The sequence below is a fragment of the Pinus tabuliformis genome, chromosome 7 (assembly GCF_031772625.1).
Source record: "Pinus tabuliformis cultivar Carrire ecotype Pingquan chromosome 7, CPIR1, whole genome shotgun sequence".
Classification (NCBI taxonomy): Eukaryota; Viridiplantae; Streptophyta; class Pinopsida; order Pinales; family Pinaceae; genus Pinus; species Pinus tabuliformis.
In genome coordinates, this window is record NC_142293.1 from 1,782,443,274 (window position 1) to 1,782,468,971 (window position 25,698).

Below are 25,698 nucleotides of genomic sequence, written 5' to 3' on the forward strand. Positions count from 1 at the left end.
TAAATGCATGGAGTGACAAAGAAACTAATAACCGGAGTGGGGGTTGAAATTCTTCAAACAGTTTGGATCAAACCCAAGAGCAAGAGAAAATCCCAGCAGAAGTTCCACGGAACCAAACAAAGGAAGCTGCCTCAGAAAAGGAGAGAGAAGCCAAAGAACTGAAGGGTGAAATCTTTTCAGGCGCCCTCCCACTGGTAGAATCCCGTCTACATCCCCCTCGTATGCAGGAGTGCACTGGAACGCCATCCTTCAACTCACCCCAGCTTACTCAGGGAAGAAAATCCAAATCTGGAATGCAGAGAAAGAAAAACTGAATGGAAAAGAGATCTAGGCTACCAGTGCTCACTTGCTAGATACAGATAATTCTTGGAATGACATGAAGTGTTTCTGTCTGTTTTGTCTAATACTAATGTTATTTTATCGGTTTAATAAGCAATACACCTACAAATTTTTTAGTCAAAGAAAATGGATATGCCTTCACAATGTTTTTTCATGATCTGTGACTCTACTTATCAGTCAACTTCAAGCTATGGTTTCTTAGAATATATCACTTTTGTAACTGTAGTTCTTTTAATACAGAATCTTAACCTTTGCTGTCAAATAAATAAAATTTAAATAAATTACCTTGTCATATCTTAAGCCGGAAAGCGATGAGTTCTTATTCTTTGATATTATGTTGATGGAGAACTTAGAAGATGCAGCCAGTTAACCGCAACCAAATAAGATAAGATAAGATAATTTTATCAATGTCAAACGAATGACCAGAAAAATAAGTCAAAGGGACTGAAAAGTACATACTGTAGTACGAATATAAATTGGGAGGGCAAATGCAACTCTGAGGAAATGCATAGAGTGCTAAAAAGAAATACACACATATAGTGCTAAAAAGAAATGAAGCAGATACTGAGACAGAGATCTAACTTTTGGCTGGAAACTTTGAAAGTTGAAACGTTTAACATTTTAAATTTTGCAACTCGGATATTATCAATGTAATAGACATAGTCTAGACTCTTGTTGTACATACCTATGTTTCACTAATGAAAGATGATATGATATTCACAATTGTTCACTGCTCATGGTTCATCATTTTATGATTTTAAAATCTAATTTTTAAAATTTCAATTTGTACTTTTAGTTTTTTAAAATTAATCTCTCCTTTTACATACTCACATCTTCATGTTTCCCAGTACCTAAATTTTGAAAATGGCATCTCTTTACCCATACCCAGATCTCTGAGCAACTATGGCTAAGAGCATTGTTTTTAGTTCCTAATAATCCACCAATTAAAACATGAAATAGGCTTGAGACTAGGGGAATGAAGGACAACACATAAATCCAAGACAGAGTGAATGCTATCTCATTCCTTGCATCAAGACTATAAGTCAACCCACTGTAGCATAGATCCATCCTAAACCCAGTATCTATTATATATTGAGGTTTGCACCAAGGGGGATCAAAAAAACTTGAAGTGTGAACTTCAATCTTTTATCGCCAGCACATACTATTTAATAAATAGAGGTTTTCATCTCACCTCTTATGATCCCTCTCTATTTAATAATAGAGGTTCGCACCCCACTTCTTTTGATCCCTCTTGACACTTAATAGATACAAGCCTAAAATGGATCTATGTTCATTTATTGTCGTTTAAATATGTTAATAAATAATATGACATCTTTTTGACATAGTGGTAGTTTAAAAAATGACAGCTCATTTCTTTTCGTTTTATTTTATTAGTTTTGTACACATGACAGAAAGATCTCCCCCACCAAACCATTGTTGTGAACATCTCGATAGCATCCTGATTTTATCTCGAAATCACGATTTTTTGGCCTAACCTATGTTTTCTGATTTTTACAGATATTTTGATAGTATCTTAAACTTTCCAATGTTTGCCGATTTTTACCGATTTTTTGGTTTTTCAAACCCTTGCCGATTTTATCCCAATGTTCGCAACATTGCACCAAACTGTAGAGCACCTTGCCTGTCTTGGTCCAAGTATTTACAAATTTCAGACTCTAATAATAATAGAACATTGTTACTTTCACACGTTTAACCAACAACATGGATCTGAATGTCTAAGATTCTAAAATAACCTGATGTTCTTTAAAATCGCTTTTGGAAAAAATAAATCTTCAAATAAATGTAGAACCATATTTCAGAGGATTCCTACACTATGTTATGAAAATGACCAACTCTTTTATATGGCCATCACTTTATAGCCAAAAACTCCAAGATATCAATTAACAATTGAGGCAAGCCTACTGTCGAAGGCGTATTGATATGTTAATATGTTGACATTTTTGCTCGTTTTTATATTAAGAGATAATATCTTGTGTCATGCTTAAACATAAAATATATAATAGAAACAAATATGACTTCTACAGGAGGTCCAAAAGACTACAATATTTTAAACCCCAAAAATAGTTGTTGCCCTCCTCAATTATCCTTCATAGTATTTCAAACAAATATACATTTAAAATGTGTCTAAACCAAAATACTTTTTTTAAGATCATATGCAGAAAGGTTAGATGCAAATAGATGCTCTGTATATTCTCAAATTCTCTAACTACAAGAACAAAGGTATCATTAATCTAGTCGAGGGCCTTAGCCCTTGCAGTAAAAATTTCCTTTCAATTTAGTTAATGATGAAAGGAGAAAAGATTACCAAAATTATTTTTGAAACCATAATTTACCTATTTGAATAGTCATCCTCAACTAATTATCAGCTACGTTTCCATCTGTAATGCCCCAATTTTGACCCTTGGAATATATTTGATCTGATTATATACAAGTTATTAGTAAGTTGTTATTTTGTCAAATATGGTGCCATGTGCACTTATTTTAAAATGCACCCATGATGAAAATATTGTAAATACCTTGTACAAATTCCAGTGCAAAGCCTAACTAGAAAGAGATGGAAGTCTTAGACTTCAGCTTGGTTTGTTTATCATTTTTTTCTAGGTAACATATCCTGTGGAAAACCTCTCAGGCACTTCCCCTCATTTCAAGGAATGTACCCAGGATAAACCCTAGATGCTTCAATGAACAAGCCCAGACCAAAAACTCATTATTAAGCCAAATAATGAGTTCATCAACAATCGGTTCACTAACAGCAAACATGTCACAAAGTAGGATTTCAACCAGGGTGGGCAGGGTAACAATTTTTCCTCAAAACCACTCAAGCTACACCCAACTGAGTTACTTTGTTTATCATATCTATGCCATGTTTTATATTTCCTTAGTACCATGTGCTGATGTTACCATGATACATAATAGCTTACATTCAAAAGTTATAAAGGTGAAATATAATATGAATTCCAAATTGCCTGCTAGGATAGGGAGAAAAGGATGGTTACGAGGCCATGAGAAGGGAAGAAGAAAAGGAGGTCTCGAGAAAAATAATAAAAGATTCTGAATGCATATCTTGAACAACTCCCCACCTTTCTGGCATGTGTCATTGATGAACATCACCCTTTTGGGTTTGAACGCACTACCAAATATAATCTCTCCTAGGATATTGTAACATGCATTCCTCATGCAAATGGGAACATATAATACATGTTATGAATTTAGAAGGTTTTAGATTGTTGGTTTTCTTACACAATCAAATGCCCTCTTGCTACGTGTTGATTTTCTAGTGCTAATTAGACAAGCACAATTTTCTGCAACTGATAATTACTTCCAATGATATATGATATTACTTTAACACACTCTAGAACATCATTAAGTAATTACACTCAGAAAATTCAACTGGTCAAACATTGACTGTCTCAGAAATTCGACTCCTTAGAAACTTTGGCATCTTCCTCAGGTAGCTTCCCACATGAGAGAGAGAAAAATGCAAGTGACAAGTGAATGAGTAAATGAGAAGTTCAAGTGTCTTTTTATAGTGATATTAGGGTGCCCAAGAGGCACGTCTCTTTGCAAATTAAATTAAATTTTCTTTCTTCTAAATAGTTGGGGAATACCTCCCACAGCTACCCAAAGATCAACATGAATTAGGTTATAATCCACCCACATAGTGTTTGACTTTGTTAAATTGTTCCTCCATAATTTATGCAATTCTTTGCATAAATTAAATATGCAGTACATTCTTTATATTTCGGTAATTAAACATATTTCCCAGGAATTCCTGCCCACCATAATTTATGCAATTCTTTGCATAAATTTAGGTAGGAGTAAAAGTAAATATGTGGTACATATAGATTGTAACAACCCCAAAAATTTAACAACATATCACCTGGAGAACTCCCCACCATTTTGGCCATGTGTCAATTGATGAACATGCCGCCCTTTTGACCATAGACTACCAAATATAATCTGTCTTGAGGTATTGTAGCATGAATTCCTTTATTCATGTTTTGAATTTAAAAGCTTCTCGCTCCCTCATTTTATTGCTCATTTGAACACCCTAACAAGTCTCAACTCATCTCCAACCTCAACTATAGTTCTGTACGCTGGAGAGATTGTAGCAACCAGACTGTTACAAATACACAGTTGAATTATGGAGAATTTCAGCTTGAATTTGTCAGTTTTACCTGTTGCTCCAAGTCATTCTCTTCAGCAGATCCAGTTCAGCCATGCAACCTTTAGCAGAGTTTGTTTAGTGCTCTATAGACAATGCACATAGAGAGATTCTCAGCAAGGGCACATTAGTTTTAAAAGTAGTTGGCGAGGAGCATGCATGAGAAGGCCACAGATCCCCATGCTCATGAGGTGAGCTGCATGAGGAGAATGTTCTATTCTGGTAGAGTACATGCATGAGGTGAATTTTCTGTTCTGGGGATCAAGCACATGAGAGAGATTCTCATGCATGCATACATGCATTTACTTTACATGAGTAGGCATTCCATTTCAGGAAAATGTATTCATGCATGAGGGCACATTCTTCCATGTCACATTTTGTGTTAGGTTTCACCTCCTCAAAGCAGGCACTTCCCGGATGTGTCCAGATTCATTGTAAACCCTCATTTCTCTTGTTCAATAAAAGAGAGTAAGGCCACTTCAATGTTTTGGTTAGATAGTTCTCTTTTGGGCCAGTGTGTTAAGCTAGTTGCAAACATAATGTTTTCTTTCAATCTAATAGAGAGATATATGATTGGTTGCCGCAATTCCTAGCTAGCTATTCTGATTTTTAGATTTGTGTATGTAGATCTAGCAATCTTTTATCCATTTTTTTGATAGAGGGGTTTAATCAGTTTCAGATTCATATCTATAGGGTTTTACTTTATATGAATGCAGATGCACTGACCAGGTATTGGAAATTTAGCAGAATTGAGGAGGACCAAATGGTTGTACGGAGCATAGAAGCTGTGAATGGTAAATTTTTGCTTAAGTCACATAACAATGCTGAATATTGACTGAATTTGAGCCAATGACTCCCTGAATTCCCCAGTGGTTGCCCTGGCAGAAGAATTCTAACAACTGCAATACTGCAGCAAATCTCCCAGAAGGATACCAGTGGCCTGGCATCTCCTTGCCAGAATTATTAACCTTTAGAGGATGGATTTCTTGACATAATATATACACAGAAGGAGGAAAAGTTGATAACTGAGCTTCAGTTAGGGAATGGTTGAGCAGATGTCCATTGGGCTGGTTAAGTGCTACTTGAGGAACCGACACTCTGAGATCCAAGGTAGGAACTGAATTCTGGATGAACTATGCTCACTGTGGGTAGGGTTGGATTGATATATAGGGACCCTTATAGGGATACTCCTCCATCCAGATCACCTCATAGTCTGTCCAGGGGTTTGTGTCCACAATGGACCCCTATGGCCGGGAGGTAAATTGCTCCTGTGCAGCCGGTTACATAGACGAATTATCTTTATTTTATTTCTGTTATTTATTTCTATGAATTGTGTTTTAATGCATACTCTGAGACTGTCACATGGTTCAGGTTCGAGTTTGAGTTTGACAACAATGAAGTTCGATTCAAATTCGAATTTGGCAATGAGGTTCGGATAAGGTTTGCCATTAAATTTGTCCATATACTAGGTCAAAATCTCAAAATATATAAAAATATTTATAATTATATATAAATTGAAAATTCTATATTAATTTATAGTTTATATCTATTTATTATTAATAGTATATAGTGAATTAATAAATTTATAAAAAAAATTATAAATATAAGTTATATGCATGTGTGTGTGAGAGATTTTAGAACCATAACCTGTAACACAAATCTATATGTGTGTGTGTCTCTGTGAGAGATTTTAGAACCGTAACCTGTAACACAAATCCGTAACTCACATGTGATTTGGACCCGTAACCCAAATCCATAACCGTAACCTGTAACACATCCATAACTTGCATGTGACTTGGCCGTAACCCAAATCTGTGCAAACAGGGTCACCTAGTATTATGATTTATCAATACATTTCACTAGTGCTCGAAATTAATAGACTTCCCCTTACAAAACACCACGTGAAATTGTCATAGGAATCACAGGTCTGATAAGGAGAACCTTGACGATGAAACCTACTGGCACTGCAGACAAACAATATTAACTTGTTTTGGCAGCAATTTTGTGATCAAAATGCATGTTGGGGGGTGCATGCGATTAAACTGAATCTAAATGAATCTAAATGAACTTAATGGATTTTTTTGAGGTTCATCAAATTCCGAATCTCAAGGTTCAGTTCCGGCGAACCCTGTGACATTGCTCTGAGATTGAGACTTTATGTTAAGCTGCCATGCCATCGGTGTGTAATTCCATTCATGGAATTATGTATAAGGCTAAAAGCATTAGGGATAGCAATGAATGCTGCATAGGAATAGTGAAACTCTATCTGCTAGTGGCTGTAGATATATTGGATGTTATGCCTTTTTATTTGAATGAATTTGATAAATAGCTAAAGGAATCAAAGTACTATTATGCATTCATAATTTCTACACGTAGTTGCATATAAAATCTAGTTTATGGACTGCCGGGTCTACAGTTTAGTTATAGCTCTAGATCAATTCATATCACATAAGAAATTTTGTAATTCAAGGAAGAGAGACGGCTGCCCTCAAGGGAGCAAGGGCGGGTACACTATGTTGTCATTCAAGTAACTCCAGCCTAATTATCATTGAGACCACTAATGAACTGGTTCCCATATGGGTGGAGACCGCATTCTCTTCAAAGCATGTAAAGGCAAACTAACAGGCTTTTATCAATCACCCCCTTCCATTTTTTTTGCAGGTCTGGTGGGGATTTGGAGAGTACCATGGGTCACTAGGACAATTATGAGCCAAATCATAAGCAGAACAACTGCATTGCTCAAAAAATCATAAGATGTCAGTGTCAACCCCAAAAAACACAATAAGAGCGTGGAGTATGTTCAAGCATGAGCTTTGCCCAAAGCCAACACAAAATTGAAATAAATTAATGATGAATGTGGAAAGAATTTTCAAAGTTCATTAAAGAAACATATATTATTTATTAATACGGTTCTCAACTAATGTTCATGTATTTTCCACCATACCATCTAGTTGTGCCCTATGCAATGGAAGATCATCCAGCTTGTATTCGTTTCAAAGTCTGCAAAGACTTAGGCAGGTTATCGTAGTACTAGAAATCTAAAAATCAAGGTTTCTACGGAATGCAGTCTAAAGAGGAGGAATATGAACAAAATAAAGAGCAAAAATAAACATTTTTCTCATATTGCTGACAATATGATCTCCTTTTTTGGACTGGCGGGGTGAATGCTACAGGCATGTACTGATGTAACGTTTTAATCTTAATAAAAAGTTGTGATTTTTCTGTGGGAGAATTAACGAAAATAAAAAACAATATGATCAGGGAAGGGAAATTCAATGAAGAATGAGAATAACACCAAGACCACAATGCACTGGAAGAAGAAATGCACAAAGAAACAAAATAGCAATCGAAAGAATAAGAGATGTGACAGTGCAGTGCAAACAATGGAAAGAAGATAGAGACACACATTAAGAACCAAACCATCTTTGCTAACAAAAAGCATGCAAGAAAAATTAAATAACAACAGGGGTAAATACAACATTCATGGCCTTCCTTACTTCCAACCATGAGAATGATCCTTAAAAGTTACACACCCAAGAATAAGGGTTCCAACATGGGAGAGTGTTGCACCTCACATTAATAATGCACCTTTATTATCATGATTGGTTTGACAGCATCAACAAAATAGGCACTTTTTGACTCATTATGTAACACAAGTGGTGAACCTAACTACCATTAATCCATGTTATCCCTAGATATATTAAGCATCAAGAGGTATCAAAATAAGATCTATAGTTGCACCTCAAAAATTTTGAACCCTCTTGATGCTAAATAGATATCAAATTAACATATATCTATTGCCAGTTTTTATACTTGTTTAAGTACAGTAAGTAAGAGAAATAAGAGGTTGATTGTGAAGCACATTGCTTGTCTGGGAACAACTAAGAAACCGGATTCGCTGAAAAGGGGCCATGTGTCCGAATCCCGCGAATCGGACACGATTTGTTGGGGATTCGAATCCCAGAAAGGGACACGTCGTGTCCTAACGGGACACATATGAATCCCATACGTGTCCCGTTAGGACACAACGTGTCCGGATTTTGGGATTCGAATCCCCAAAAATGAAACCCGCGGGCATGACAGATCTTAGTGGTTCTGAGGGAGATGACACATCTTGGATTTCCTGGTTTTGTGGATTAAAAGGAAATGAGTTCTTCTGTGAAATTGATGAAGATTATATACATGATGAATTTAATTTATGTGGTCTTAGTGGACAAGTGCCATACTACGACTATGCTCTTGATATGATTCTTGACAATGATGCTTTGAGTGGTATGGTTTTTACCTTTAACTCTTCATGAGATTATTATTCCTGTCACATCCGTTATGTGTTCCGTTGCTTAAATTTTCTGATTTTGTGTTCATAAATTGCCATTTTATAACTATACATCTAGTTGTGTCTCCAGCTATTTGGAATCAAATCAATGATTCAAGTGGATATTTTCAAAAACTCTATTGTTTCTATTCTGTCGCATGTAGAATTGATTTCTGTGCTGATAACAAGGACAAGAAATAAGGGATTATCACGTAAGTGTTCTTGGTTTTTGAGTTACATACAGGACCTATTTTCTGGGACACTGAAACTTTCTACTTGACAGAAAACAATTCAACTCAGACCATCTAGAGTGTTATATCAACTGTTACAGTGAAAATGAATGGTAGATTGCTGTTGTGATTTTTATCCAGAGGGTGACGATTGCATGGTGTGTAGCAATGCAGGAGCCTGCATCATACTCGGCAGGCACTTGAAATATTCTTAACAATTCAGGCCATCAGACAGTTCTATTTCTAGTCTTAAGTTACTATCAATACGAGAAAAGAAACCCACTGATTGTTTGTGCACATATAATAGTTGATTGGTAATGAATCTATAGTTGTTTTATATTTTCTATTTCTATTTGCCATTGGCATTGCACTACCTATGTAACACATTTTGATTTGATGACTTAATGAGAAAACTACAGTTGTCAGTGTCTTTATCTTACTATCTTGTAAGTTGTCTTTCATTTATGAATCATGATTTATGTGACATGTATTTGAATTTTGTATGTACTATGCATGCTATAATGTTACTAACTTACTAACTTACTTCGTAAACAGTAAAACTAACATCTAAATGAAGATCTATGTTTGAAATCAATGAATTTGTATCATTAATGAGAATTTGTGTAAGAAATATCTATTTTATTTATATATATATATATATAACGAATCTTACGTGTCCTGTTCCGGGGGGTCAACGTGTCCGAATCCGACTCTCAAATCCCCGTATCCTACGAATCCCAAATCCCCGTGTCAGGTGACTTAGGGGAACAACTATATTATTTATATTAAGCAAGTTCTTTACGTGTCCAGTAGAAAAAGTAACTATTTCAGTTGTACCCCATGTTGAATTCTCTAACTAATGAAGTAATCATTTCTAAAAAAAATCCCTGGAGAAAGAACAAGGCAATGATGCTTGAACTAAGCTTGAGATTTGGCATTTAAACTGCACAACATTGGCCATTTTGGACATATTTTACACCTTGAAACTACTGATGATTGTCAAAGTCAGGCAAGTTATTTATTAAAAAACTTAAAACCTTAAATTTTGTTAAGGCCATTTGACATTATGATTATATACATATATCATACGTAGAACCACATGCAGATAAATTCAACTGAGCCTGTAATATGTTTACCATTTCTTCCAAGTTGTAGTTCAAGGAAAAAAGTCCCCAGAAACAAAACTGACAGTGGAGGGTAACAGTGAAATGTCAACCCCAACTTAACCAAGAAAAAATTGCACTTCGCAGATAAGAAAGCTCAAAAGCAATTGCCTACACAGTCTAATCTCATGGACACAACTTTCTTGAAAGAAAATGTTACATTATCCAAGCAATGCTTTAAGGCACATTCTAAAGACTCACTGACTTGACACACAAGCTTATATAACAGGTTTTGTTACGATCATCTTCTTCTGGTACTGTAGAACAATAACTTTCTTTGAGATACCATTTGTGATATATCTGCCCAGCTAACTGCTTTTTTGTCACATAAGTGTATAAAAGAAATTAGCTTTCAGTGAAGCGGTAATTTTGTCAATGAACATATTGTTACAACAAGATGACTGATTGATGCTTAATAGGAAAAAGTTATTCAATATTAACATTAGTGTGCATCAACTCATTGTCTAAAACATTTTCTGGTATCAAAAAGTAATTTAGCAGTACTCTCCTTGTATAGATCCTTAAGTCTTGAACATATCTTTTGATACAAAAAATGCCCAAAGAATATATAAGTCTGTAAATCTCTAATGGTTGGATCTACCTATTAAGAGATGCCACCTTCATCACACTAACATGTGATACACCCAAAACAGAGTTATCACAATATTTTGCACCAAAACTTAAAATCTAGAAATAACATTACCTCTGCCTGTGGAGCATAATATGGTGCAAATGCAGGAACAACATGCACACGAGGTTGATCTTTGTCCTCCCAAACCTTCAGTCTATCATCAATTACCATTGCCATCTTAGGATGGCAGAAGCCATCATGAAAGACATTCAACAAGGACTTTTTTAAACCTAATTCAAAAAACAATAACGTGACCATGTGATTGACAAAAAATACATCCATCCAAAGTTTTCCTGTCATTCAGAAATAAGAGAGATCCAAATGCATATAACAGAAAAAAGCAAACCAAGAACAGTAAGGAAACTAAAAAATTTGAAATTCATTTCATATCAATTTTACCTGGCTTCACACAAAGTACACGGTCAAGGAGCTCTGCAGGATTAATTAAGCGAGCCTCGCTATCAAGGAGCCTCCACATCTCTAATGCATAATCCCTTTCAGACATAGTGCAAATATAAACTTCAAAGCGTTTACGTCCCTTTAAAGTTAAATAGGTCCTGAGTTCTTCCCAAGCAGGCCGTAACCTAACAAGGACACTGGTATCTCGAATCTGAAAATGGGCAGACAGTAAAGTAATAATTCAACATATCTGTCCTGTTATGAATTTAAATTAAATTTCTGCTGCAAATCAGACAGACAAGTTAATTTCAATGCATGTATAGCAAATAACGACAATACTACCTATATCATATGTACATATCAATACATTAATTCGCTCCTTCATATTTGAATAAATTATACATACTAGCCATTCATGTGTTTGAACTAATGGCTAGAAAACAACTGACTAAATAAAATACAAGCCATTGACATTAGTCAGAACAGATTAAAAAACCTCTGAACACAAACTACATATCCAAACTGTCCAAGAGATTTTATGATTTATAATCACAATATAGAATCATAGATTACCAACAGATTCAAATGAAAGACCACTGTTGCAAACCTTATAATGAATACACAGTGAAAATCAGGCTCTTTGAAGTTCGATAATCAAGATCTGGGAATAATAAATATACCATTTCTTTCCAATTAAAAAAAATTATAAAAGCATAAAGCAAACAATTATGCTGCACACTAAATTACAAAATCATTTTTCATTCGTGAATCATGAAATGCACTATTTCAAAAGAACGCATAGGAAAATCATTCAAACAAAGTTTAAACATACCAACACAACCCAAAACTCTCAAGGCCACAGAAACCGAAAGAGATAATTAACTTTTCAAAGGTGCGTTTCTGTACAGGTTTGCAAAGATAGCTGCAGTATGTGGTAAATATGCTTTACATATTAATGCAAGTGACAAACCCTTTCAATTGATTATTGCCAAAGAGAGCCAGATGCACAGTCCATTCATACTGCAATAAATGCTTACAAAGGGTATATCACAAAGCCAAACAAAAGTCATTTTAATATAAAATGTCAAATGCACTGAAAGCATTTGATAACCCAACAAAATAATGTCAAAGAGACAGAGATTCTTACATTAGGATTAATTCGGGTCAAAATCATATTTCTATCCTGCAATCTTATAAGTGGTCGAATAATAGGATGGGTCTTGTCTGACTGGGACCGAACAACTTCAGATTCAGCTTTGATGACCTTCCCATTGTCAAAAATTTGATCATTGTCAGCATATTGCTTCAAAATTGCCTTATCTTCCTGGTATCGTTTTAACTCTGCTGCCATTCCAGAAACACGCTGAGGATCCACTTCAGTTCCAATCTTGCGCTGGAGGGCATCAATACGGTCCTCAAAAGACCGCAAAGTATTAGCAACAATAAGTGTTTCATCCAAGTCAAATACAATTGCTAGGCATCTTAGATTGAGCATTCCCAGACAGGAATTGTACATTCCTGAAGATATATTATAACCCCAAAAACACGGCATTTGATCACGCCTATTTCTTGATAGCATGGCCACTAGATGTAGCTCCTTTCCTGCGATTGGTATGATAGCAGTCTGAAAATGGACAACAAACATCTCAACTACAAATTAATAAAAATCTCAACATCTGAAACAAAATTGATATTTAAAAAAAAAAAAACATTTATATAGATTATTAAATCAACTCTCGCCCATTTAAGTTTTGATGCATCATGCAAATACATAAACAAAGATGTGGTGCTTAATAAATGCTAAAAACAACAATCCGGGTGTTTGTTATGGTGGAGAAACAAAAAATGATATCCTGAAAAGAAATAATTCTATAAAAATATTGACATTCTAACAAAATACAAAAGCATATAACCAAATTGATGTTTAGAAAGTAGAATCACAAAAGGCTAGTGCTATTGGTAATGTCAACATCAAATTTTATATTTATTTTCCTCTACTTAATTAAATTGTAATTGTTCAAACTTCAAATGCCTAACTCTTTCCTTCTAGGTGATGTGAACAATAGGTGTCACTAAGTTTACAAGTGCTGCCACTCTCCTGCATTTCTGACTGTCTGAATTCCAGTGACACCCTGAATATTTTAGGATCATTTCAGGTTGCCCTATACTGTGTTTTTTTTCTCTTATTTAACTTCTTGCATTTTGTTGTGTTTCTGTTGCTTTTCAGTGCAAGCAACTTGTTCTAATCGATGTGAGAAAGTTGGCAGAGTTTGGTGGCTTCCTGCAATAGTTCTAGGGAAGAAAAAGTTGATTCTCAGTCTTCCCCAATCAAAAACTTGACAGTATTGTTAATGAAGAAAGGTAGGTGTAAGCTGGTGAGGCGCTAACAATGGGTTTTTGCAACCAGTAAAACCTTGGTTATTTTTTGAAACCTGAGTTGCTAGCAAACTCCATAGAAAGCTTAAGTTCCCTAATCTATCAATTCACAATTATATGGCCCTCAGCTCTCTTGAAGCAAACAAAAAGTCAAAATGGCCTGGGCATCAGATAGTAGACTCATCCCAAAAAATAATTTCTTGGTTTTTCTTTCATCGAGCCCCCATCGCAAGAATGGGGTGTTCAGAAGGGATCTTTGAAAGGGTTGAATATGCCTGTCTAAAGCTTCATGCAAAGGTGCTCTTCAGATTAATGTGGATAAGACCCGCTTGTATACCCATGGAATTCTAGCATAATTAAATTTTCACACAAGTAGGCCACATGCGAGGTTACTTTTAATGAATTTTAAGGTAACAGTGGAGTGCATCAATTTATTGCATGCAAAGTTATAAGTGCACTTAGACCTAAAAAACCATTGTTAGATATGATTAAGTTGTAACTGCTGGATTACAATTGGGATCAGCCTCTGGAAAATGAGACACATCTGTCAAAACCAGCAAAACATAGAAAACAGGACATAAACACCAAAAGAGACAACTGATAAGCCTCCAACTCTACCTATCCAATCATCCAAAAGGACCTTCCAAGTGGCAGATGGTCAAGAAGAAGCCTTCAGGAGCTTCAAAAACTTCAAGAAAGAACACACACCCAAACACAAGTGCAGTAGTTGTATAAGTGAACCCTTTTCAAGCTCTTCGGAAATTCAGGAGGAACATTCTAAGCTAGGAGAGGTTTTAGAGGAGCCTTAATGCCAGAATAATCCCAGGATCCAAAACAATCAGCCGTGAGAGCAGAGCAGCCTTTGGTAACAATTTCTCAACCTGAGATGGAATGACATAATGAAAAAATAACAGAGAAAAGTAAAACAGAGGAAGACTGGACACAACTGGATCCCAAGATCCAGTTAAGGATCAAACATATCAAATCCAGAACTAGCAGGAACTCTCCCAGAAAAGGAGAGACAGCAAAACAAGTTCTGTCTACATAGCACAATACTTAATAGATTTGAGCTTTCAGCCATCTATAGGGATCTGCCTCTTATTTCCTTTGGTTTTATGGTGTGATCTCATTTGTTGTATAATTCACACTTTCTGAAAGCTTGTCTATGATTTAAGTCTATCAGATCCACTTTAAGCCATGAGTATATTTTCAGAAAGATAGAAAGTGATTTTGCTTACCAAATAAAGAAACTATTCCATTGCCCTGAGTCTTGAGAGTAGCAGGCATGGGAAAGTAGCAATGACAGGGTAATTTTGTGAACTAAGGTCATTAAATTGAGTGATGCGGACTTCAAGGATAGTTACAGAGTCACGGGACTTGTATATCCTGCCTATGAGCACCCCTAATTCAGAGGATTGTTCTTAATCATTTGTATCATGATATGCCAAACAATCTCAAGTATGACACGTCAAATTTGAAAAGACAGGCTTCTTCTCACCAAACACAGGCCATTTCAAGAAAAAAACACTCAGAAGTTTAGGAAAGAGGAATCATGGATGGAAATTGAGGAAATCTGAACTGATTCAGGGTGGTCTCCAGGGACCTTGCCCTAGTGAATTCTGAAATAGGAGATACCCCTTGGGAGAAAGTCAGTGAGACTAGAAAGGCAACTCAGCAGCAAAGACAACAAAGGGACCTCAACCCCTTGACCCATTGGATAAATACTAAATAGGCTTCGGGTGAGGAACCTTATATCAGGCCAGCTACAATAGTCCATCTTAAAGGGGGCATATCATCCACAGTGAGCACTAACAGATGATAATTATCTGGATGCCAAATTTATTTATGGAGCAAGACTCCAACAACTGTGCTTCCCAATGCTACAACAACACTCCAAAGGAAAGCAATGACGAAGGTCATTCAGCTCCCATCATGTTCACAAAATTTCTCATGATCGTTTCAGCACCAGGAATGGCATGGAACAATGCCGCCACCCCTGCATGACTTTGGGCTATATAAATCTTTTTGTGATGTGTCTAATCTTTTGAAGCTCACAAGGAATACATTTCACGGCTTCTCAGAAAAAATATTCTCATTCTTTATGTGCATACCCATGCAATCAATTGACATTACTGGCTTTGATAGAAGGGGCAGCATGCCCCTCCCATGTAAAATTGTATTTACTCAGTACCATGCATTTTCTTTTTTAACTTGACCAATATAACAATTCCAATGTCTAACCCTAGTAACAATCTAAGACAAAACAAAAGCATATGCAAAAGTTGGAATTAAGCTTGCAATATCTTAGTCTCGTGGTATGTATACTAGCAATTTAGTAAACATTCAGAATCTATGACTGTTTCACTCTCCTTAAATTCTGAGGTATTCAAGATCTAGCCAATGCCTCTCCGCACATCCATTCAAACAAAAAAGTTTTTGTCTAGCTCCAACTTTTGGCATACTTGCATAATCATTGCACGTTCTCATCATTCATATTTATTATTCCCTTCTAGCAAACGAGAACAGTTTATTTCAATTATCGATAAAGGCTTTAAAATTTTCAAAGGAGAAGCTCTTGAAAACCGCACAGCCATTACTTTTAAAGAGCATTAAAATTTCAAAAGAAACTTCTAAATGGACAACGAAAAAACAATTAAACTAATCAAAACAAGCTGCGTTCTTAATCTCGATTTGCATGATAACAACGGAGTGATATTTGTGCAATCCCAATCTGAAAAGTAGCAGCATAGTGGTATTTGTAGCAAAGAAAGCCAAATTGTAGTGAGTTAGTAATAACAAATGAACGGTACCTTTGCTTCTTTGAGGCATGTGTTGTACAGTTGCTTTAGAGGTGATTGCTCGGATTGGGGCTGTTGTTCCTTAAACTCCACTTTCATAAAGACGGGACTGGACGTAATCGTGTGGAGCACTGCCAGAGGAGGGCATCTTTCACTTGGGGGTGACAAATGAGATATCTTAATCACCTCCTTAACTGCATTCAACAAGTTTGAATCCTCGTACTGAGGGCAGATGTTCACCTCTCCCAAACGGGTGTCTCCATGGTAAATGGTAGAGTTAAAAGTCTCCATAGCCATTTTAACAGAAAACCAAAGTTACCCAATGTCTCTATAAGATCTTTCACAGATCTGGGATGGAACGATTTGTATATACCCCAATGATTGTGGTGTACAGAAACCACCAGTACAGTTTCAGTTCCCACAGCCTGCCAATCCACTCTAGCATTGTGTTTGTAACTACAACATTATAAATGGCTTCCAAAGCTAGTCTCCCAAAACCATCTTCCAATGCTTTCTAGGTAGCTCAAAATCTTTCAGACCAAGAATATTTTCAAGCAAATAAAATTGGCACTGAAAACCAAGCTTGCTCACTCTCAACATACACCTGACAAGTCCTCTTCCTCAGGTTTACTGAAGTTGAAAGGTAGCAATAATTAGGGTAATGGCACCCACCAATTTGTTCAAGGGAAAGGGGTAAATTTCCTTTACCCAATTTCTTGCCTGTTAGAACTGAGTCACTTTACCTTTCTCGGAGGTAGCAAAGTTCTTGGGATGGTCTCAGAAGTAGATAGTCTGCTGAAGAAAATGACCAGATGCTGGCCTACTGGAAATAACCCACTTCAAATGAGACCACTTTTGTTTCCCAGTGACCAGCCCAGATGTTCTGCTGGTTGAAATAACCTACCCAGCCCTAATAGTAGATTTCATGCCTGAGAACCAAAAACCCCTTCTGCCCTTGACATAAGCCTATTTACCAGCAATTTGAGTTTCTTCAACAGATGTTTTTCCACGTAAGTATAACCCTGTTTAACCCTAATTCATTGGCTTCCCAACTATCAGTGTGTTTCGTTTATTCTATAAATGGTTGCATATAAATCAAACCGCCGTTGCTGCCACAGAAGAATCCCGGTGACCCATATAACACAAACTTAGGCATAGGAATTTTAGGTCAAGGGCAGGAAACCCTCGATTTAACAAAACCCTCTGTATCACACATTTATTATACTGTTGAGGGTGCAATTCATTTTTATACTGAGATTTTGTGTTTCCAGTGGACTTCCTCCTCCTCGTGGCTTCCAATGTGCAGAAAAGAAACCCAGGTGATTTACAGGCTTCCACACTTAAATCCCCAACTGGGTCTCCCCCATATTTAAAACTCTACAAATTCAAGTACAAGCAGGGAGATCATCCACAAGTAGGGAGATCATCGATGCGAGAGTATTTAAACGACGTTGGGGATGTTACTTTTCCTAGAATTAAAAATGCAATCCCCAACAAGAAATGCAGAAAACTGCAGAACGGGGAAAGGCTCAAAATGCACTCAAACTGCCAGTGCAAGATAATATTCGACTTCATACATCGCTATATATAATATTGGTCATTGCTTTAGTCCTTAAGCCCGGCAATTATATAATAAAATAAATTCCCTGAAACAAAGGAATTTATTTTTTATTTTAATTTTGAAAGTTGAAATCCTTTCACCCACCTGTAAACCCTCCTGAAAAAATCCAAACCCTCGTGAGAAATTATGGCTTTGCTCGTATAGATGGTATATCTATTGCCGTCATCTAACGGGTAATGTGATGCAACGGTGTCTTCGTACTGACCATTTACGTTGAGTTTGACGCTGTCAAAGGACGGTTTTAGTATCCGGCGACAGATGGAGCTAATCGCATCAATCTAAACGGAAAATTGTTTCGTCTTCTGTTGTTATAGTGGAAAGTGTTTGACACTTAATTTGACGGATTTTTAACTTCCTTTTATATCCTCACCATCCATCTTCAACGGTTTGGATGATTTATATGTGGACATCTTTATTATCCCTGTAAAAATGTAACTAAAATATTTAATGATTATAAAAAATATAATTTTAAAGTTATTGGTTAAATTAAACATCAAATTGGGTTGGAAGACTTTTTTTTGTTTAAGGGAATCGGTGGGACAACTGTAATTGATTTCAAACACCAAAAAATTTTATTAGCAGAAGTTAGTGATGGGACTTGCTTTCATATTGTCCTATCTTTTTCTATATTTTAATTTGAATTTATGATCTCTTGGTAAAAAAGCATGCTCGGATATATTATTTATGTTATTTGGATTTCGTTCAAATCATAAAGAAAAAAAATTTGTTGTTTTCCTTACTAAAATTCAAATCTCAATTGTGACATGTTCATTTTTTGTAGGTCGAAAGTACATTTTACTTAGTTAATAGAAGTGGATAGCCAATATAATACCCATCAAGGTTTAGCCCGGTTAATACCCTAAATAGTTGGGATGAGAAATAAGTTTTAATGAAACAAATCACCCCTTTAAAAAAACCAAATTGAATTGTGTTAATCAATCTCCTAATAAGTCCTCATGAAATACGTCACCCTACTAAAAATAAACTAAATTGAATTGTGTTAACGGATCTCTCATGATGTTAAATGTCGACTTTAATTATAATAAGAATAAGTTTATTCAAAATAATTATAATAATTATAAATAAGTGCTACATAGTAGCTAGTCCTTGCAGTTTAGTTTAAATGTAACTAAATTAAAGTAAAAATATTGAATTCGAGTTAGTGTTAATGTTTAGAATCTAGTCCATTTAAGTTTTACTAGTTAGTAAATTAAGGTACTTTGTTAATTGTAATTATGCATTTTGTATTGAAATTATTCCTAGTTGAATTTTAATTCTTAAACGCGTAGCAAATTGGAATTTATTTAGATTTTATTGATTTCGTATGCATAAAGGGAACATTTTTAAAGCCTTCAGCATAAATCCCTTGTAGCTAAATTTTAATTCCTACATGCATTACAATTAATCTTTGTTTAAAATTGTTTTAAACCTTCGGTATAAATCTGTTTTATTTAAGTTTTATATCTTAAATGCATGATGAATTGGATTTTATTTAAATTTTGTTCATCTTGTTTGATGTCGAAAATTTATAAAGCCTTTGGCATAAATTTCTTTTTGTTGTAGCTCAATAACCAAACTCAAGTCTGAGGTAATTGAAGACTTGTTGGTGATTATTGAAGTTTTAATGAATCGGGAGCGGAGAGAACGATGGAGCTAGGGTTTACTATGCGCAAGAACGTTTTCCTGGGTGCGGCCGCCTTGCCCCTGCCTGCTGTCGGCCTGAGGGATTGCCGTGGAGGCCAAGAATCAGGGCGGCAACGGAGGTCTTTATTCCTCATGAATGCATCGTTCATGCGAGGACTACCTGGCATACTCATAGCACATAGGCTCTCGGAGTTTTGCCCTCACCGGCAAACTGAAATGATATGGATGGCCTGCTTCTTGTTGAAACAGAGGGATGGGGAGGCTCAAAGGTTGCAGTGGGTTTCCCGCCACAGTTTGAAACACGCACAGGAATCGGGACTAGGTGAATATATACCCAATAGCGAATCAAGGCCTGCGTGGGGATTATTGTTCGCCCAAGGTATTCTGCAGGGGGCTCTGCCGGGAACACCTGGAGGTTTTTCGCGCCCGGGGGTGGATGCTGGACGGACTCCCTCTCTAATCGATTCACTTGCCGACATGGGCATTGATACCCTCTACCTGGTGATTGCTGAGAACCTCGCTTACACAGAGGAGTGCGAATCTCGGCGGCTATTACCCATTCCATTGATGCGCGCCCTGGGGGTCACAAGCGGGAGGAAGACAGCAGAGCCCAGACAGAACAATGGTACCGAATTAGAGCGGAGTTATGCATCGACAATCTGGATTCCATCTGGACAGCGAAATCCCAGCATAGTAGCAAGGGGACGGTCCACAGAGGCTACTTATGAGCTGGGATCAGAGACGGGGAACAACACCAATGTGACGCTTAAAAACAGGGGAGCGAAGGAAATGATACAGATCACATATAACCCACAGAAGCTCTCCCACAAGGCGGCTGAATGCTACCAGGATGGGAACAGGATTCAAATATTTATAAAATCTACTGTGGAAGGCCATCGATGCATGCGACTTCGTATGGGCTCAACCATACAAGAGCTTAAGAAAGAAATACAACAACAGCTTGGAATACCATCAAATCAACAGAACCTGATTTGCGCTGGACGATGTCTACAGGACCAGCTTACTATTAAGGAATATGGGATCAGGCAAGATACAACCATACTTCTCAACCTAAGGTTGCGTGGGGGAAGCAAGGGCTTTGGTTCAAAGGCGCCAGCTTCATTCCGTGATGCAGTCAAAGGCAAAGAAAAAATGCAGAACAAACCAGAGACACTAACAGAGCTACCAGGCCCATATATAGTAGATCAAAAACTGGAATCCCCAAGTCTCCAATTTACAATGCCAGAGGTAACAGCTCTTCACTCTGACCTCACAAAAACTGCTATAATATGTAGATTCAATGGCTTCTGGCCAAAATCTGATGCTTTACATCAGTGGATCTATTCCAATTGGACTTCAGAATGCGATATACATCTATGCTCAAAAGGCTTCTTCATTGTTGGCTTCCATACAGAAGAAGAAAGGGATAGTATCATTACTGACGGGCCTTGGTTTTGGGGTAATGCGGGTCTTTTTGTTACCCCTTGGTTTGCTGATTTTGATGCAAACACTATGAAAATCACAACTATGCCGGTTTGGGTGCGGCTTCATAATCTTCCACTACATTTCTGGCATCACTTAGCTTTAGCAGCCATTGGGAATACCTTAGGGAAATTCATAAAAATGGATGAGGACAGATTAAGCAGAGGTATCTTCTCCTTCGCCAGAATTTGCATTGAAGTGGATATGAGTCAGGGGCTGCCTGAACATATCACACTGAACTTCAACAACTCTCAGAGGGTTCAGCCCCTAGACTATGAAAATACAGCATTCAGATGTCGCGGCTGCAGGCAAACAGGACACCTCCAATTTGACTGCCCCCTGGTTAAAAAGAATTCCAAAGGAAACAAGAACAGGAAAAAAAAGCCCAATGGTTGGCAACACACGGAACCGCTGGAAGAAGAGGACATACATTCAGAACAGGCAGTCGACCAAGAGGAATCGGACACAAATATGGAACAGCAGGCTACACATAAGGATATTTCCCCTGATCCTCATCCGGAACCGCCCTTATTTCAACCCCAGCAAAATCCACAGCTGGATGTAGGGGGCATAAAAAGAACTCACGGTTCAGAAGGCTCTGAATCCGACAAGGAATCACCAGTGAACAATCTGGAATCCTCGCGGGCTCTCATTATCTCCTCCCCTGACTCACAAGGTTGGCGTAGGGTTGAGAAGAAAAAGGGCCGCATAGATTAGGATTGCGCCTATTTGTAAATATTTTCTTTTTATTTTGTACCTGTCCTCCTCATGGACGGCATATAGCATATGCTACTAGCATCTACAACATGTAATTTTCTTCATTTTATGAATAAAATTACGAACTCTATTTTCCCCGGAAAAAATTGAAGACTTGTTGGTTTTAATTCGGGGTTGGCGACGAATGGGTGATTGGACTTGTGCCATGGAGTAATTAAAATAATTGAGCCAGTACACTAACATGGAATTAAAGTGAGTATGATATTATTTGGTGCCACTCAAATTAAAAGGACATTATTTAATTTGTGATGTGAACCATGTATTCTTGATTTGTGAAAATCTAGGCATTTCTCCATAGCATGTGAAATTTTTTAGCCAATCAAATGAGATATAATTTTGAATAAAATAATTGTTTGCAACTTAGTAACCAAACTCAAGTCCGAGGTAATTGAAGAATTGTTGGTTTCAATTTAGAATTGTGTTGGGTCCCAATAATACTAGTGATTACCCCATTACTATTGTAGTTATACCCCTTATTTATATTGTTGTGCCCCTATTACCCCCATATTGTTATTTTTGTGCCCCATAGAATCCCTCTATTGTTATTTTGTGGCTTTATATTATTATTGTTAGGTCGGCTGGATTATATTGTGACTCCTTAGACTCCTATATATAGAAAGGAGGTTTTGTCATTTGTATCATCCAAGAATTGTTCATTTATGTAATGTAAAGGAGGTTGCCCCCTCGAAGAGGCTGAATTCTAAGGCGTTGATCTATCTTTTCTATCTTTTCTTGAGCTGGTTTCATAACATTTGGTATCAGAGCTTTGGATTCTAGGGTTTCGCTGCTCCAAACAGGTCATCGTGGCATTTTCGCTATAACTTTTTTTTTCTGTGACGTTTCAGAAGTCGCAAAAAAACCCATTTGAGAAGAAATTGCGCTGAACCTTGGGTCCGAATTTCAGAGCTTTTCACACGATATTTGCGGAGATATGATCTGAGGAAGTTGGTCTTTTTGCAGACTCCTGAATTACATTCAAAACAGGTGACCTGGGGAAAATCGTCATAACTTTCTCTCTGGGGATCGGATTGAAATTTCGTAAGAAGGTACAGAAAGAGGACGGATTGTAGTTTCTTGTATGTGTGTTTCAGATTCAAAGGTTGAAACAGTGACTCGTGGCACGTCGTACAAGTTCGCTCTACTGAACAAGTCTAAAAGCAAGTCACTGTGGGAGATTTCACATAACTCTTCCTTGGAGAATCCAATTTGGCTCAGACTTGTGGCATTGGAAAGAGGACGCAGAAGGCTACTACAGGTAGCAATTTCAGAACTGGATGATCCGAAATTACAGAGATACATCAGATTCAATATCAGGCTTCTATAAAGTGAAAAAAGGTGTGTAGTTTTTTTTTAAATTTTTGTGTAAGCTTGGTTTAACGGAATTCAAAGGGCATAGTAAAGCATTATTATCGGTAACTGATGCCCCGAGGAAAGAAAATGCAAACACCTAGTAAGGAACCTGAAAGCTCTAGCATGACTCATGAAGAAGAGGAAGAAATGCTACATGATATATCAAAATTACAAGAACAAGTGCAACAAATGTCACGCTCACAAAAGCTAACAGAAGCTAAGATAAGTGGCGTGGAATCTAAGATAAATGGCGTGGAATCTAAGGTAAAGGGCATGGAAGCTAAGATGGATGATTTGAAGATAGATTTGAAGACAGACATGGAAGAAATTGAAGAAGTTGCTACAAGAAAGGGTCACTAATGGTGAAAAGGTAGTAAAGGAAACTCATGATGAGAACAAAAGAAATGTTAATCATGATTCCATAGACTTAATGTTGGATCGAAGAATCACCATATTCCAAAAATCGATATGAGGAAGTTTGATGGCAAGGATCCTGCCACATGGATATTACAGATGGAGCAATTCTTCGATCTCAATAATGTGCAAAACGCACAAAAGGTACGTATGGCAACTGTATATTTGGAACCAAATCAGTTTGTATGGTATCAATGGCTTTGCTCTCGTAAACAATTTATCACTTGGGCAATTTTTACGGAAGAATTGATAGCACATTATGAAGATACAAAAAGCAACACTTTTTTTAGCCAATTGATAAGTCTCAAACAAAAGGGTTCAATAATGGAGCACATTGAGGAGTTCCAAAAATTGAACATAAGGGTAAAAGATATTCCAGAGGAGCATAGGATTGATGTGTTCATAGGGTCTTTAAAGGATAATATCCAACATGATGTTCGCCTTTGGGAACCTGATTCATTAGAGAAGGCATTCAGGTTAGCAAGAAAAATGGAAAGCAAAATTATGGCAACCAGGAAGCATACCACTCACAACTATAAAGACGGAAGTGTTGTTGCCCCTAGTCTTCCACAACCTATAAGGTTGACACCACAACAATTGGAAGAAAAAAGAGCAAAAGGGCTTTGTTACAGTTGTGATAGCAAATACACTAAAGGTCATAAGTGTGCTGAGAAGAAATTATTCTACATAGATTGTGAAGAGGAAGAAGAAAAGGAGCAAGAAAGGTCAAAAGAAGAAGATATACTCCAGGAACAAAGCCTAGATGAAGAACAAATAAATCCGACCATATCTTGTAATGCATTGGCAGGAATTACCACTCCTCAAACCATCAAGATAGAAGGACAAATCAAGAAGAAAAAGGTAATAGTGTTGATTGATTCAGGAAGCACCCACAATTTTATTCATTGTAGGGTAGCAAAAGAATTGAATTGCTTCCTATATCCAGCACCAGAGTGTCAAGTGATGATTGCAAATGGAGGAACAATAAATTGCTCTGGAAAGTGCCATAATATCAAGCTATCCATGGGAGAATATGTATTGACTAGCCCAATGCTTTCCATTCCAATGGGAGGTGCTGATGTTGTACTAGGAGTCCAATGGCTACAATCCTTGGGTACAATAGCTTTTAATTTTCAAGAACTTTTCATCAAATTTTCTACGGAAGGAAAGGAAGTTGAATTAAGGGGTATTGCAGGGAAACCAGGAAAGATAATCAGCTCTAATGGCATGACAAAGCTTCTAAAAAAGGAGCAAAGAGGTGTAATTGCACAATTATGTTCGCTAGATGTTTCCACATTGGAATCATCTATTTCTCCAGATCTCCAAAAAGTCCTGGACAATCATTCCAAGGTATTTGAGACTCCAAAAGGTCTCCCACCTATGCGTGATCATGATCATGCTATTCATCTGATTCCAGGAAGTGTTCCTCCAAACATCAGGCCGTACAGATATCCCTATGTCCAAAAAAGTGAAATTGAACGTATGGTTGCAGAAATGCTAGAGGCTGGTATAATTCAACCAAGTCAAAGTTCTTTCTCAGCTCCAGTAGTATTGGTGCACAAGAAGGATGGATCATGGCGCATGTGTCCGGATTATAGGGAGCTCAACAAGCTCACTATTAAAGATAAGTTCCCCATTCCTGTTATTGATGAATTGCATGGATCAATTTACTTCACCAAGTTGGATCTTCGTTCGGGATATCATCAAATCAGAATGAAGATTGAAGACATTCCGAAAACGGCATTTAGAACTCATGAGGGTCATTATGAATTTTTGGTCATGCCTTTTGGCCCAATGCACCTTCAACATTTCAAGGTTTGATGAATTCAATTTTCAAACCATTCCTTAGAAAATTTGTGTTAGTATTTTTTGATGATATACTAATCTACAGCAAGTCTTGGAAGGATCATGTTGAACATGTTGACAGGGTGCTACAACTATTGGAGGAGAAACAATTATATGCAAAAAGATCC

The 25,698-nt window shown here is 36.9% G+C and overlaps 1 protein-coding gene across 3 annotated transcripts in view; it reads right to left on the minus strand.

The window, feature by feature from the left end:
• LOC149255488 (RNA polymerase II C-terminal domain phosphatase-like 1) overlaps positions 1 to 18,042 on the minus strand; it is a 142,527-nt gene extending 124,485 nt beyond the window's left edge. Inside the window, exons 1-5 of one of the 3 annotated variants that reach the window (XM_089460495.1) lie at positions 16,450 to 18,042; positions 12,411 to 12,887; positions 11,264 to 11,474; positions 10,937 to 11,094; positions 625 to 687 (exon numbers count right to left, since the gene is read on the minus strand). In XM_089460495.1, coding sequence (XP_089316621.1) covers positions 625 to 687; positions 10,937 to 11,094; positions 11,264 to 11,474; positions 12,411 to 12,887; positions 16,450 to 16,734 — 1,194 coding nt within the window. In that variant the 5' untranslated portion in view covers positions 16,735 to 18,042. The remainder of the gene's footprint in view (positions 1 to 624; positions 688 to 10,936; positions 11,095 to 11,263; positions 11,475 to 12,410; positions 12,888 to 16,449) is intronic. The other 2 variants (XM_089460493.1, XM_089460494.1) reach the window with 2 other exon arrangements.
• Between the last annotated feature and the right edge of the window lie 7,656 nt (positions 18,043 to 25,698).